This window comes from Balaenoptera musculus, chromosome 3 (genome assembly GCF_009873245.2).
Source record: "Balaenoptera musculus isolate JJ_BM4_2016_0621 chromosome 3, mBalMus1.pri.v3, whole genome shotgun sequence".
Taxonomy (NCBI): Eukaryota; Metazoa; Chordata; class Mammalia; order Artiodactyla; family Balaenopteridae; genus Balaenoptera; species Balaenoptera musculus.
The window spans coordinates 98,089,751-98,103,904 of NC_045787.1; the positions used below are offsets into that span (position 1 = coordinate 98,089,751).

The window sequence follows — 14,154 nt, forward strand, 5'->3', positions numbered from 1 at the left end:
AAGACAGGGAAATATAAAATGTAACATAAATTACTTAAGAGAACTAATTACTGAATTGGTTTTTATGCATTAGTATTCTCTCAGAACATAGAATATCCCCTTGACTCTTCACTCTAAATCACAAATACTGAGATTCTATTAAGTACCCAATATTACCAGAGAGTATGCAGTTATTAAGGCAAATACCCTACCCTCAAATTGTTCATATTACAGTAGAAAGAAGAACAGAACTACAGAAATAACTGTGTAAACTTCATATCCCCAGCCCAGCAGTACAGGACAAGTGTTAATATGAAGTTAGCACCATAGCAGTTTTAATGCCTAAACTGCTTCATGTTGTCTCTTCTGTCTCAGCAAGATGGTGGAGGACGTAAGGGGCAAGGATGATTTCTTTGATGTCTCCTACAGCCTTGTTGTATTCCTTGTTGTACTTTTCTCAGAACCAGGTACTTCTGGAAAAGTCTGCAATCTGCTGTTACAACAACTAATTCCCAGTGGATCGGTGGGCTTGGGCAACAGGAAGGGTTACTACTTCATACACAATCTTCCCCAGCTTTAAGCAGGAATTGTGTGCTGGCAACTTGTGCAGAGAAAGTTGGCAAAATTTTGTATTATAGGCAGGAAGTAGAGGGTTTCATTGCATGGCTGCTTCTGCCCCGCTGAGACAGCTGCTGTGCTCCACAAAGCCATTACCATCATTTGCAGCTGGCTACCATCATGCATTGATCTTTCATTGCAACAGTCCCCTGAAAAAATGCTCTGTTTCCTGCCTAAAATAGCTTATTTTCTTCTCTGGGTACAGTTTCAAGAAGCTCTGGGCTTTGGGTTCCAAACTTGAGAACTTGATTGAGAAATTCTTGAGAATTCAAGAATTTCTTGAGAAATTCTTGATCTGCTGCCTTGAGAAATTATTCTTGAGAAATAATTTTGAGAAATTATTCTTGAGAATTATTCTTGAGAAATAATTATTGAGAAATTATTCTTGAGAAATTATTGATCTGCTGCCTTGTAAATTGCTGACCATGACTGACCTGATTTAACTCTCTCTCTCTTTTCTCTAAGTCTCCTATAAGTTTATCCATTAAAAACCCCAAATAGCCTTTTGGAGTCTCACCTTTCCCACGGGCAACTTCCAATTCTAATCAACCAATCTCCTTTCTCAGTGCTCTGGCAGATTTATTTTAGGTTTAGAAAGGAAAGAACTGATATATAAGACATTTAGAAAGCAGAAAGGGCACAGCTTAGTGACAAATTGGATGTAGGTAGTGGAAGATTGGGAGGAGTTAAGGGCAGCTTCCTGGATTCTGGTGTAGGTCACTGGTAGAAGACAAACGATAGAAATTCAAGAAGATGGGGAGGCAGAGGATCAGCAGGCTTCAGTAATCCCCAAGATTATGTTTCAAAACTCATGATATATGTTCAGCTTCAAAAGGGGAGGGCAAAAGTAGAAAGAAATTTAGACAGGACATAGGCAGAAAGCAACAAAATATAGGCACTAGAGGATGACTCCAGCTTGGATAATGCTATTCGTGGGTACCACTCTAGGTACATGCCAGAGCCTTCACTCAAGTGATAATATCCAAGGGTCCAAGCCAGAGATCTTTTTTATGTTGGTATAGGACTATTACTTGATAATAGACCTATTGCTATACTTTGATGTTAATGAGTTCAAATAACAGGAAGATGGAAATAAGAAAGTGGGAGCTGGAAGACAGGGATAAGTGATCTGAGAATGAGAGAGTGAATTTTAAGATCTTAGAGCTGGAGCAATTTGGGGTTGTTTAAGAAGTGGCCTACAGGTGAAGGACATTGGAAATATAGGACATCAAAGAATGGCAAGTCTAGTGTATTGGGTAGGGCATTCCCATGGGGGTTTATGTTAACCAAAAGATAGAAACAGAGCAAAGAACTATTCATAAAGCTGGTGATACATAATTCCTCCTAGGAAGGTCACTAGGGTAAGGGGAATGCAGTAAATTATGGTGAGGATAAAAAGAATAAGATACTCCACCCTGCCCCTGCCTAAGAGAACTTTCTGCAATGATGGAAAGGCTCTCTATCTGCACTAAACAATATAATAGCCTCCAGCCACATGTGATATGGAGCACTTGAAATATAACTAATTCAACTGAGCAACTGAAATTTTAATGCTATTTAATTTAATTTTAATTAAGTTTAATTTAAATAACCACATTAGGCTAATGACTATCATATTGGACATTGCAGTTCCAGAGATTTGGAAGAACAATGTACTGAAACCAGTAAGAGTGTGGTAGTATATTGCTGATCCTACCACCAAACTGGAGGTGGTGATATTGGTGGGGATATTAGTGAATGGGATTTTTTTACATTTTATAATGAAAGGTGTCCAAGTTTGGAAGATCTGCCTAATTCTATGAACAAATATTTTCCAAATAATCAATGCACAGTTATTTATGAGTAAAATATCAAAGTGCAAGACAGACCAGTGGATTTTAATGAAACAGGGCAATAATAGTTCATTGACATGGTTGCATATTGCATATTACCACTAACCTGTAAGAGTTTACTATTACTTGCTGAGTTTTAGCATAATATCAAAGAACAATATTCTCAATTATATGAAAAGGATATTAGAATCATCTTCCCTTGTTCAATTATATATCTGTGTGAGGCAGGATTTTCTTTGCATACTTTAATCAAAACAACATTCTGCAACAGATTAAATGCAGAGCAGATATGAGAAGCCAGTAATGTTCTATTGTCAGACATCAAAGAGATTTGCAAAATTGTAAAACAATGATACTTTGATGTCTTTTTAATGTGGCTATTTTCTGGAAACATATTTTTATGTTAACATGCAGTGGGTTTTTATTGTTATTTGTAAGTGAATTTCAAATATAAATTTCTGTTTCAAATTTATAACACAAACATATTGATCAATATAACACAAATAAACAAAAGCTCTTTGGGGTCTTTACTTACTTTTAAGACCATAAAGGGGTCCTGAGATCAAAAAAGTTTGAGAACCACTGATCAAGAAAAAAGTCATTGATTCTTCAGGACCTGGCTCAAATCTCAGTCTTAAAACCCCTTTTCCCTAGTTCCCCAGCAACTCACTCCCTGTTCTTTGTTTGTTTAGCATTTGTATAAATGTTCCTTTGAATGTCTATATATTGTATGTGAGAGAGAGAGAGACAAAGACAGAGACAGGCAGACAGACACATATACAGGTGGAATTAAGCAATAGCCCTTTGCATAAAGTGGAAACAATGGTACATTTATGGACAAAGACAAAGGAGTCAGCAGAAAAGGAAAATAAAAATTAAAAGAAAAATACAGAACAATTACACAAAAGCATTTGTTAGATTTTAAGAATACTGGTTATGAGGAAGAACCAAGGTAAAAGAATTAACCTTAGAAAGGACTGCATTTTTCTATCTACATTGAAAGAGGTTAAAATTTAGTATTCGTGAAATGGAAGCTAAGAATGATGAGAGATACCATGTTGAATGACCTCATCTTGTCAAAAAAAGAGGAAATACCATCATCAACTGAAAGCTAAAAGGAGAGCAGAATTTGGCATCATGGCCATTGTGGCCATCTTGGCCACGAGGTAGTGCTAGGAAACAAACGGAGATGAATAGAAAGCCTCGCTGCACATGAGAGGGGGTGTGGCCATGATTAGATAGCTCAGATGTTTATTAGAACCTCTCCAACCTTTCACTGACTTTCTCTTATACAGCAGGACAGAGAAAGCTGCTTAGAGTCAAAGTAAAGTTCAGTGAAAAGGGAGCTAGTGAGCAGCTTGGGCAGGCATGGAACTCTGTAATCAGGAGCTCCAGAGAGGCTTTGTTTGTTTGCTTTATTTGGCACATTTAATTGTATGTTAAGCATAAGGCCAATTACATGAATAACTTACTCTGGCACATAATTAGAGTATATTATAATTTTTGATGTCTGGATAATGTCTAATTTAATTAAGAATAATGAGCAAGTTTACTAATTATGGCTCTAATTATAATTCTTTTATGAGAATAAGGAGACCTCAGGGTAAAACATACACTATGCCTTACTCTCAGGAAACACTATTTGAGACTAGCATCTTATGAAAAATTTTCATCAGCAATCACCCTTAAATGGCATTGATGGGGGTACAGCAGTTAATCTATATAAGGTATAGTCTTTTATAATAATTATAAACTGGATCTCATAAATAAATTACCATATTGTTTTGGCTTATTTGGAGAATTAACCACTGTTTGGTTTCAATCTTGTTATCCAAAAAAGTGTTAACGTATAGGTTTGTGTATTTCTACCAAAAAAGAGTTTTGACTCCTCTTCTAATTAGCTGTTACATCCTCCAGTGAGCATGCCTTAATTTCCCAACGCTAGCTAGATGCCTTTCTATTGGGTTCCTGTAACACACTATGCCAACCTCTCTCTTGGGCTGTATCGTATGGTATCATAAGCACTCATTCACTTGTCTGCATCTCTCAGATAAAAATTTCCTTAGGGCAAGATAGGTATTTTATTTGTTATATCATCCTCAGAGCCAGGCACAGTACCTGGCAAATACTATATAATAAGTATTTTAAATCAAATTGAGCAAAAAAAATAGGAAAAATGAAGTACTAAAACAAGTCACAATAGGTTTAATATCAGTTGCTCTTTTCAAGCTAAATAAAGACGCAAGGTGACACACAGGGACAGATTTCAGCACTTATGTTTGCAGGTGCACACCTTGTAGCTCTTTCTTGGGTGGCTGCAGGAGATTTTGAATTAAGGATTACACAGACGGCCAATATATCTATGTTCAATTATTATTTAAGCACCTGGCGTTATATGTTTTCTAAGACACACATTTTTACATAAATATTTGAAATATTTTGGGTCACCTTCATTCTAATTGGGAACACTCTACTATCCAGAGAGTGCATAAAACCTCAGTGAACTATCATGCACGTCTCTTTGGATATTTATTTAAATTAGAAAAATTATTCACCAGTTCTGTCTTAGAAACTTTCAGATATTTATAGGTAATTTTAAATGATCTTTTTGGATATAAAATACATGTAGTTAGCATTATTCAAAGGTTATAGAAGAATGTACAGGTGGTGGCCCCTCGCCCCCGCCCCAGCCGGGAGGTCCGACGTGGAAGTTGCTGGCTGACCAAGCTGCCAAAGAAACCCCCTGGGAACCAGAGCCAGAGCGCAGGCCTAGGCGAGGGGAGGTGGCAACTTCGAGGCTCGATTAGGAGTCGCTGCCGAGGTCGGGGCCAGTCTCTGATGGTCGACGAGGGAGGACAGGCAGTTCATCATGGGTGGCTTTTTCTCAAGCATTTTTTCCAGTCTGTTTGGAACCTGGGAAATGAAGATTTTAATTTTGGGATTAGATGGAGCAGGAAAAACTACAATTTTGTACAGATTACAGGTTGGAGAAGTCGTTACTACTATTCCTACCGTTGGATTTAATGTTGAGACGGTAACATACAAGAACCTAAAATTCCAAGTCTGGGATTTAGGAGGACAGACAAGTATCAGGCCATACTGGAGATGTTATTATTCAAACACAGATGCAGTCATTTATGTAGTAGACAGTTGTGACCGAGACCGAATTGGCGTTTCCAAATCAGACTTAGTTGCCATGTTGGAGGAAGAAGAGCTGAGAAAAGCCGTTTTAGTGGTGTTTGCAAATAAGCAGGACATGGAACAGGCCACGACTCCCTCGGAGATGGCAAATTCACTTGGGTTACCTGCCTTGAAGAACTGAAAATGGCAAATATTCAAAACTTCAGCAACCAAAGGCACTGGCCTTGATGAGGCAATGGAATGGTTAGTTGAAACATTACAGAGCAGACAGTAATTCAGTCACTTCCGCTCCTCTGAAACTAAGACCACATCACGTATCCCTTCGGAAATAGTTAAAGTGTGCTTCACACTACTACATGTTAAAACTGTATGATCGTCAGCATATACCAAACTGACTGCAACATTTGTAATAAATATTAAAAATAAGTATTTGGTTGGAAAAAAATAATGTACATAATAAAGCCTCCTTCCTCCCTCCATTGCCCAGCTACATAGCTCTATACCCTCAAAGCAAACACTGATGAAAATTTTATAGATCATTTGTAAAATGGGAAATTAGGTAAAATGGTTTTAAAATAAGTTCTTTCTTCTCACATATTATTCTTATGGCATACACCTGGTCAAGGCTATCTCCCCTTTTAGATCCCATTTGAAAAGGGACAAACTTAAGAACCTTCCTGACTCTTCATTTTGGTTTAACTTTCTCTTGCTTTTGATCCCATAATATCAGATAATTTATCTTTTATAATATATATCATACCCACAATTTATTATACAATATCTGTCTTTCCCACTGGACTATAATTTTTATACAAGATAGGAAAAGTATATCATATTAACAGGTATGCTCTTACCCTTAAACAGTGACTTGCACAAGTTTGATACATAATGAAGTCTTAGTGAATGAGTGTGAAATGAGTAAGTGTGGGTTAATCTATGAGTCCAGTCCAAAAGACAGAAACCAAACTAGGTCTTTTAAGCAGAGGGAATAAAATTCAGGGAATTGTTTACATGGATGATAGAAGAGCTGGTGAATCAATCAGTGATGATAAGGCAAACCAGAGATTAAAAACATCTAGGAGCATGACTAGCCTAGACAAGAAGGGACCGAAGGAAGAAGTAGTGATGAAACCACAGAATGTGTTTTGGGACTCAGTAGAGCATAGATCCTTCTGTCTCAGTGCAGAAAGAATTCAGCGAGAGGCAGAGTGACAGCTAAGGAACGAGTTCATTAGTATAGGATGCTTGTGAGAGATACAAGTGGCAGGCAAGGGAATGCCACCCTGAGAACTTAGTGGGCTACATTTTTACAATCAAAGGAAAAAGACCATCTTCTTCCTCATGTTGAGTAGATATCAAACTTCCATCTCTAGCTCCTCCTCCACATGGGGTGGGGGAGTTTTCTTTTCCCTACATGGTCAAACTGGGACTGTCACAGTACTATGGAAATGAGCAAAAAGGCAGTAACATATACTAAAATATGGGAAATCATCTCAGGTTTCAGTATAATGCCACCTTTCCCCTATATTCCTGCTCTTAGTACATGCAGAAAAAGCCGCTTCTCAAGGATCATTAACTTACTGACTTCAATGGGCAGGATGTGGACCATTCCACCACTGTTTTATTGTTTTGGGGGTATGTCTCATGCTTCTATTGCATAGTTTTGTTGCTAAGTAAGCCCACTTGGTTTTGTTGTTAAGCAGGCCTACTTTCTTGTGTAATCATTAATTTATGAGGTCTCCCATACTTCGGTCTCTACTTATGATCCCTTAGTGGGATTAACTATTGAATATTTAATCACCTACTTTGTCCCTTTACTCTGTTCCTATCAGTGATACCAGGTCTAGAAGTTGGGCTACTCAAAGAGCTAGAACTTTGGCTATCAGCAGTTGGATCTCAGAAGGAGGGGTTTTTGTTCTGCATGAGCTGAGAAGATGCAGCCACAGCCAAAGATATTCCTGCAGAGTCTAAGAGAGGAAGAAATACTCTGGTTTCTCTATTGCTCTCACCTTCCCGTTTTCACCATTGCTTAAACCTGTCCAGAAGCCAGTTGGCAAGAGAGACCAGCTGGCAGGAAAATGGTGTTCCCTGTGATGTAGAACAGAGTGGGAGAAAGGGTAGGAAAAGGAAGAGTAGAGTAACAAATATCCAGTATCATTGACCCTATAAACCACCTGGCAGGCTGATCTCTGGGGGAGCAAGCCTGTGACCAGCAGAACACAAAATAATAATTCAGTGTAGATGAATTCAGTATAGATGTCTTTTCTGGCATTATTTTTTCAAGACAGTGAAGAGCAACATATTTCTTTGACAAAATGAAAGTATTTTACAGGGTTTAAGTCAATGCATACTCATAAGATGCTACTGGGTTGGTATATAGGAAGACATATATTGAGTAATTAGTAAAATGAATTATGTCCATAGACAAAAAGAGAATCATGGTGAGAGTAATTAGTTCTGACATGTAGACTATGTAAGGCTGTTAGAAACACAAAGAATAGAATAGCAAAATTATTTTACATGCTTTTGTGGGAAACATTTATAGCTTCTGGGACATAAAAATGTGTGATCATAAATGATCTTGTGTTTTTCTGACAGCAAATTTATGGTCCGAGTAATAGATTTCAACCATCAGAGAAAACATTCCAGACCTTTTCTTTCTTTCTTTTTTTTTTTTTCATCATTTCATTATTGAAGAGCTGACAGGAAAATGAGAAGAACAATTTGTAAATTACATAAATATAGAAGGTTTTCAATAAATATACTCTGTCTCTAGAATAAAGAAAATATTAAGTTATGGAGTATGTGGCCCAACTGTTGGTGAAAAAATTGTGTGTTTGTAACATTGGTGGTGGAAGGAATCCAGGGAAAGAAGCAAAAAACACAGATGATGAGTTATTTCTGTCTCCTGGTGGAATCTCATGAAAAAAGTAATGCAAAAAAGTGAATTATTTGAACTTACACTATCCAGATAATCTAGTGGTATACTTTAAAATTTCTGGGCACTTGATGCAGGCTCATTAAGTAAATGATTGATTGAATATATGGAATAATACAGGTGGAAAATTTATTAGAGGCCATAAAGTAAAATTTCCTTATTATACAGATGAAAAATTGAGACCAAGAAAGGACAGAAACTTTCAAGTTTGCAGATATATGACAGATAATAGAGTTCCTATTTCTTGACTCAAAGACTAGTAGTGAAGAATACTCACTTTGCAGTCGGTCACACTTGGGATTGATTTAGAACTTTGTTACTTCTTGTGTGACTATATGCAGTTAAGTTCTTTTTGCCTCAGTGTTCTCATCTGTACAGATGGTCCTCCACATCCACAGATCCAATCAACCAAAGATCCAAAATATTCGAAAAAAATTCCAGAAAGTTATAAAAAGCAAAACTTGAATTTGCCACATACCAGCAACTACTTATCATACATAGCATTTACATTGTATTTACAGCTAATTACATAACATTTACATTGTATTTACAGCTAATTACATAGCATTAACATTGTATTAGGTATTAAAAATAATCTAAAGATGATTTAAAGTATACGGGAGGATATGTATAGGTTATACGCAAATACTATTCCATTTTATATGAGGGACTTGAGTATCTTTGGATTTTGGTATCCACAGGTAAATAGTCCCCTGCAGATACCGAGGGATGACTGTAGTGTTAACTTTAGCTACATTTTCCCAAAGGACAGACACGTTCACGCTCTCCAGATGTGCTGGGAGAATGCCTTAGGGATGTGGTCAGCAACACTCCACCCTCTCAGTGAGAATCTGTCCAATGTGTCTCCTCAAGTCTTCCATTTTATAGAACTATCCCGAAGGCTGGAGGGGTCCAACAATATATAATTATACAAAAATATGCTGAAGATTGGTCTAAAAAATAGAATACTCTGGGTTGCTCAGGGAAGGGGTAGTAAGAGGGCAATTTCTAGGTCGAAAAGGAGGAAGGTGATTGCTACTGGGAAAAATTTTATGGAAAAGGGTAGGCGGGAGGATCCTATAGGGTCAAATCTGCATTCGTAGGGGCTTGTTTTTTCTGCATGTTTAGTTGAGGAAGTCAGAAGGCAATAAGTACGAGTAATGAGGCTAGTATTGTGTTTGTTAATAGGGTCAGTATTAGGTTTATTGTTCTTTTTCAGAGTACCGAAACTAGCTGATTGGAAGTCAGTTGTACTAATTAATACTGAAAAGACTATGAGCCTCATCAATAGATAGATACGTAAAGAAATAGCCATACAACATCTATAAAATGTCAGTATCAAGCAGCAGCTTCGAAGCCGAAGTGGTGGTTGGATGTGAAGTGGAATTTTAATTGGCGTAGGAAACAAACAACAAGGAAGGTAGAACCAATAATTACATGTAGTCCCTGGAATCCTGTGGCTATGAAGAAAGTTGATCCGTAGACTCCATCTGAGATCGTAAATGGGACTTCGTAATACTGTGATGCTTGTAGGAGTGTAAAATAAACACCGAGGGCGATTGTAATAAAGAGGGCTTGAAGTATGTGCTTATGATTTCCTTCTGTAGGCTGTGATGGGCTCAGGTAATGGATACACCAGAGGCCAATAGCACGGAAGTGTTGAGAAGTAGTACTTCTAGGAGGTTTAAGGGGTGAATGCCTGTTGGTGGCCAGCACCCGCCTAATTCAGGGGTAGGAGCGAAGCTTGAGTGGTAGAAGGCTCAAAAAAAGCCGGTAAAAAATAGGACTTCTGATACGATAAATAAGATTATTCCGTATCGAAGTCCCTTTTGGACGGTTGGTGTGTGGTGGCCTTGGAAAGTGCTTTCTCCAATGACGTCATCACTGATATTGTTAGAATATTAGTTAGTAGGCCCAGTGTTAGTAAAACTACTGAGTTGAAGTGGAATCACATGATTAGGCCTGATGTTATAAGAGCTGAAAGAGCTCCCGTAAGGGGCCAAGGACTAGGATTTACTATGTGGTATGTGTGGGTTTGGTGGGTCATTATGTGTTGTCATGCAGGTATAAGCTTACTAAGAGGGTGAATACATAGGCTTGAATTATAGTGACAGCGAATTCGAGGATAGTGAGTAGGGCGAGAATGATAAATGTAATGAGAGCCGTGAATGTGCTGGTGCTTATTAGCACTAAGGTTGTCTCTCTGATTAGAGGTATTAGTAAGTGGCCTGCCGTAATATTGGCTGTTAGTCGCACAGCCAGTGCTACGGGTTGGATGAATAGGCTGATAGTTTCGATAATTACTAGCATAGGGATAAGGAGGGTGAGTGTGCCTTGTAAGAAGTGGGCTAGGGATGCTTTTGTTTTATTACGGAAACCTGTAATGACGGCACTGGCTCGTAGGGGGATGGCTATTCCCACATTCATTGAGAGCTGTGTGGTGGGTGAAAACGAGCTGGGCAGTAGTCCGAGGAGATTGGTTGACCCAATAAATAGAATGTGTGATGTTAGTATTAGTGATCAAGTTTGTCCTTTATGATTGTGGATACCTATTATTTGTTTCGATATGAGTTGAATTAGCCATTGTTGAAGGGAAATTATGCGATTATTAATTAGTCTTTTTGGTGTTGGAAATAAAATACTTGGGAATATAATGATTAGAATGACTACGGGGTGGCCTATTATTATTGGGTTTACAAAAGGGGCAAATAGATTTTCATTCATACTGTTTCTCAAGGGGTAGGTTGTTTTTGCACTTTAGTGAGTGTTGATTTTGGGTTGGGGTAGTAGATGTGTTTTGAGATTTTTAGCTGAAATTAATAAAATAATGTTAGAAATATAGATGAAATAGTAATAAATAATAGTAATATAGTAATAGTCATATTATTACTAGGACAGGTAAGGATAGTAGAAGCAATGCTGCCGTGGTTAGTACTGATCATACGAATAGTGGTGTTTGGTACTGGGTTATAGCGGGTGGTTTTATGTTGATGATAGTAGTGACAAAATTAACAGCCCCGAGGATTGAGGATACACCAGCTAAATGTAGAGAAAAAATAGTAAGGTCAGCTGAAGCTCCTGCATGTGCTGAGTTGGGTTGGACCCGACCTCGCTGCCCTTCCCCGCGCCGCCGCCTCGCTTTCTTGCGCCCGGACTCGCCCTCGCTCCCACTCCACGGCGGGGTGGCGGCGGCAGCAAGAGCCCGCCTCTATGATGAAGTTCAAGCCCTACCAGACGCGGACCTATGACCGCGAGGGCTTCAAGAAGCGGGCTGCGTGCCTGTGCTTCCGGAGCGAGCAGGAGGACGAGGTGCTGTTGGTGAGCAGCAGTCGGTACCCAGACCAATGGATCGTCCCAGGAGAAGGAATGGAGCCCGAGGATGAGCCTGGCGGTACTGCCGTGAGGGAGGTTTATGAAGAGGCTGGAGTCAAAGGAAAATTGGGCAGACTCCTGGGCATATTTGAGAACCAAGACCGAAAGCACAGAACATATGTTTATGTTCTTACTGTCACTGGGAAGATTCTGTTAATATAGGAAGAAAGAGAGTGGTTCAGAGTAGAAGATGCCATAAAGGTCTCCAGGGTCATAAGCCTGTACATGCCGAGTATCTGGAAAAACTAAAGCTGGGTTGTTCTCCAGCCAATGGAAATTCCACAGTCCCTTCCCTTTCAGATAGTAACACCCTGTTTGTAACTGCTGCACAGACCTCTGGGCTGCCGTCTAGTGTAAGATAGAGAGAACTGGAAGGACGTCTTCCACCATGTGCAATCTCATGGGCAGAGGTTTTATTATCCTTGGCAAACATCTGAATGACACTTGCAAACTGTCTGAATTTGCCATGCAGGATTTTCAAACAATTTGCATGTTTTTCAGATGCTTTCAAATCTTCTTTAAAAAAAAAAAAACAAAGTGTAAAATATTTTAAGGAGCCAAAACCATGTGGAATTTTTTTTAGATGCCTTAACTGTGCCCTCAGCCCACCCACCTTGTTATTTTGGTTGGCATTTTCACAGCATTTTTTTCTCAGTTTTTTGTCCATTTGATGTCAGTCTGTGGTTTTTGTCAGATCAGCTTATTCGTGGGTATATTTTCCCCTTAAATTGTTTTCTCATTCACAGTATTAACATATTCAACAAATCCTTCTGTTGCAGGAATTTATGACAATAATTCTTGACATTAAAGCAGTCCATCAACCCCAAAACTTGTTTCATAGGATCACAATTTTGATTCATAGATTCCAGATTTTGGACTATTTCTATATGGCCCTATTTTCAGGAATTTGTCAACTCATTTGTCTCAACTTTCATAACTGGTATTATGTCCCTAACTACCTGATATGGCCGATTCCCCTAAAACTCAATAGTCCTTTAACACGGAGTTTAACTCTATAGAGCTGGTGATTGTTAGGCAGGTACAGTAAGCAAAATGCATGTAGTACATAACATCTTATCCTGACAACTGTATTCATGGAATTTGAATTAGCATGCTCCATTGCCAATTCCCTTCATCCACAATCTCTCTTTACACAGACTACATGAGAACAATATTGCCCTCAATGTAAATTGCTTTTAAAAACATATTTCCAGGGCTTCCCTGGTGGCCCAGTGGTTGAGAGTCTGCCTGCCAATGCAGGGGACACGGGTTCGACCCCTGGTCTGGGAAGATCCCACATGCCGCGGAGCAACTAGGCCCGTGAGCCACAACTACTGAGCCTGCGCGTCTGGAGCCTGTGCTCCGCAAAAAGAGAGGCGGCGATAATGAGAGGCCCGCGCACCGCGATGAAGAGTGGCCCCCGCTCGCCGCAACTAGAGAAAGCCCTCGCACAGAAACGAAGACCCAACACAGCCATAAATAAATAAATAAATAAATAAATAAATAAATAAATAAATAAATAAATAAACCCAAAGTTAAAAAAAAAAAATGGAAAATAAGGAAAATGCCAACTAAAACACAAATGGATAAATAATTTAAAAAAAAAACATATTTCCAGCTTCTTAATTTAGTGACATCTCTTCAGTTAAACTTTCTGGTTACCACCTTAAATGCCAGTCAGTGCTGACTGCCTCACAATTGAGTGAAATGGCCTTCTTGTTCAGCTATTACAGACCTAGATTTTTAAAGCACCTTGGAACCTCTCATCTTTTACAGCTGGTCAGTAGGTACTATTTATCATATAACTAAATATTGGGGCACTGGAACATACCTGAACTAAGAATTACTTTGTCTTACACTTGTCCTTATATTCACTTGAATCCAAGAGTCCCATTTAAAACACATAAATAGATGGGATTGTCTGAAACACCTGTACTTCCCTGACCAAGTCAGAAATGAGGTGGGGCAAGTGAAAGATGATTCCATATGTAGACATTAGTTAGCTCCTTGTAAATAATTGTAACTGGTGGAATATAAAGTAGAAAATCAGCATAGTTATACATTTGTTCTATAAATTGTTAACCTTTAAAAATATAATTGCTGCTAAAAATAGAGTGCTGTTACACTTAAGGAAGATTGGTGCCACTGTTTTGAAAATGATATCTTGTGCCATAAATGCAGCTGAACTAAATATAAATATTAGTTAACAAATTAATGCTGTCAAAGGAATGAGTAAAGTAGAAAAACTTTTAACCAATGGCATTTCATTCTAAT

The 14,154-nt window shown here is 38.5% G+C and overlaps 1 protein-coding gene and 1 pseudogene across 1 annotated transcript; both read left to right on the forward strand.

Moving 5' to 3' along the window:
- The first annotated feature begins 5,249 nt into the window (after positions 1–5,249).
- LOC118892863 (ADP-ribosylation factor-like protein 1) lies at positions 5,250–5,857 on the forward strand. Its single transcript, XM_036847886.1, has one exon. The coding sequence runs from the start codon at positions 5,299–5,301 to the stop codon at positions 5,749–5,751; it is 453 nt and encodes a 150-aa protein (XP_036703781.1). The 5' UTR covers positions 5,250–5,298; the 3' UTR covers positions 5,752–5,857.
- Positions 5,858–11,689: 5,832 nt separating this feature from the next.
- Positions 11,690–12,243, forward strand: LOC118892672 (annotated as a pseudogene).
- Positions 12,244–14,154: the final 1,911 nt, after the last annotated feature.

Coding starts and splice junctions, on each gene's coding strand:
- LOC118892863 (XM_036847886.1), top strand. CDS start 5,299: ATGGGTGGCTTTTTCTCAAGCATTTTTTCCAGTCTGTTTGGAACCTGG.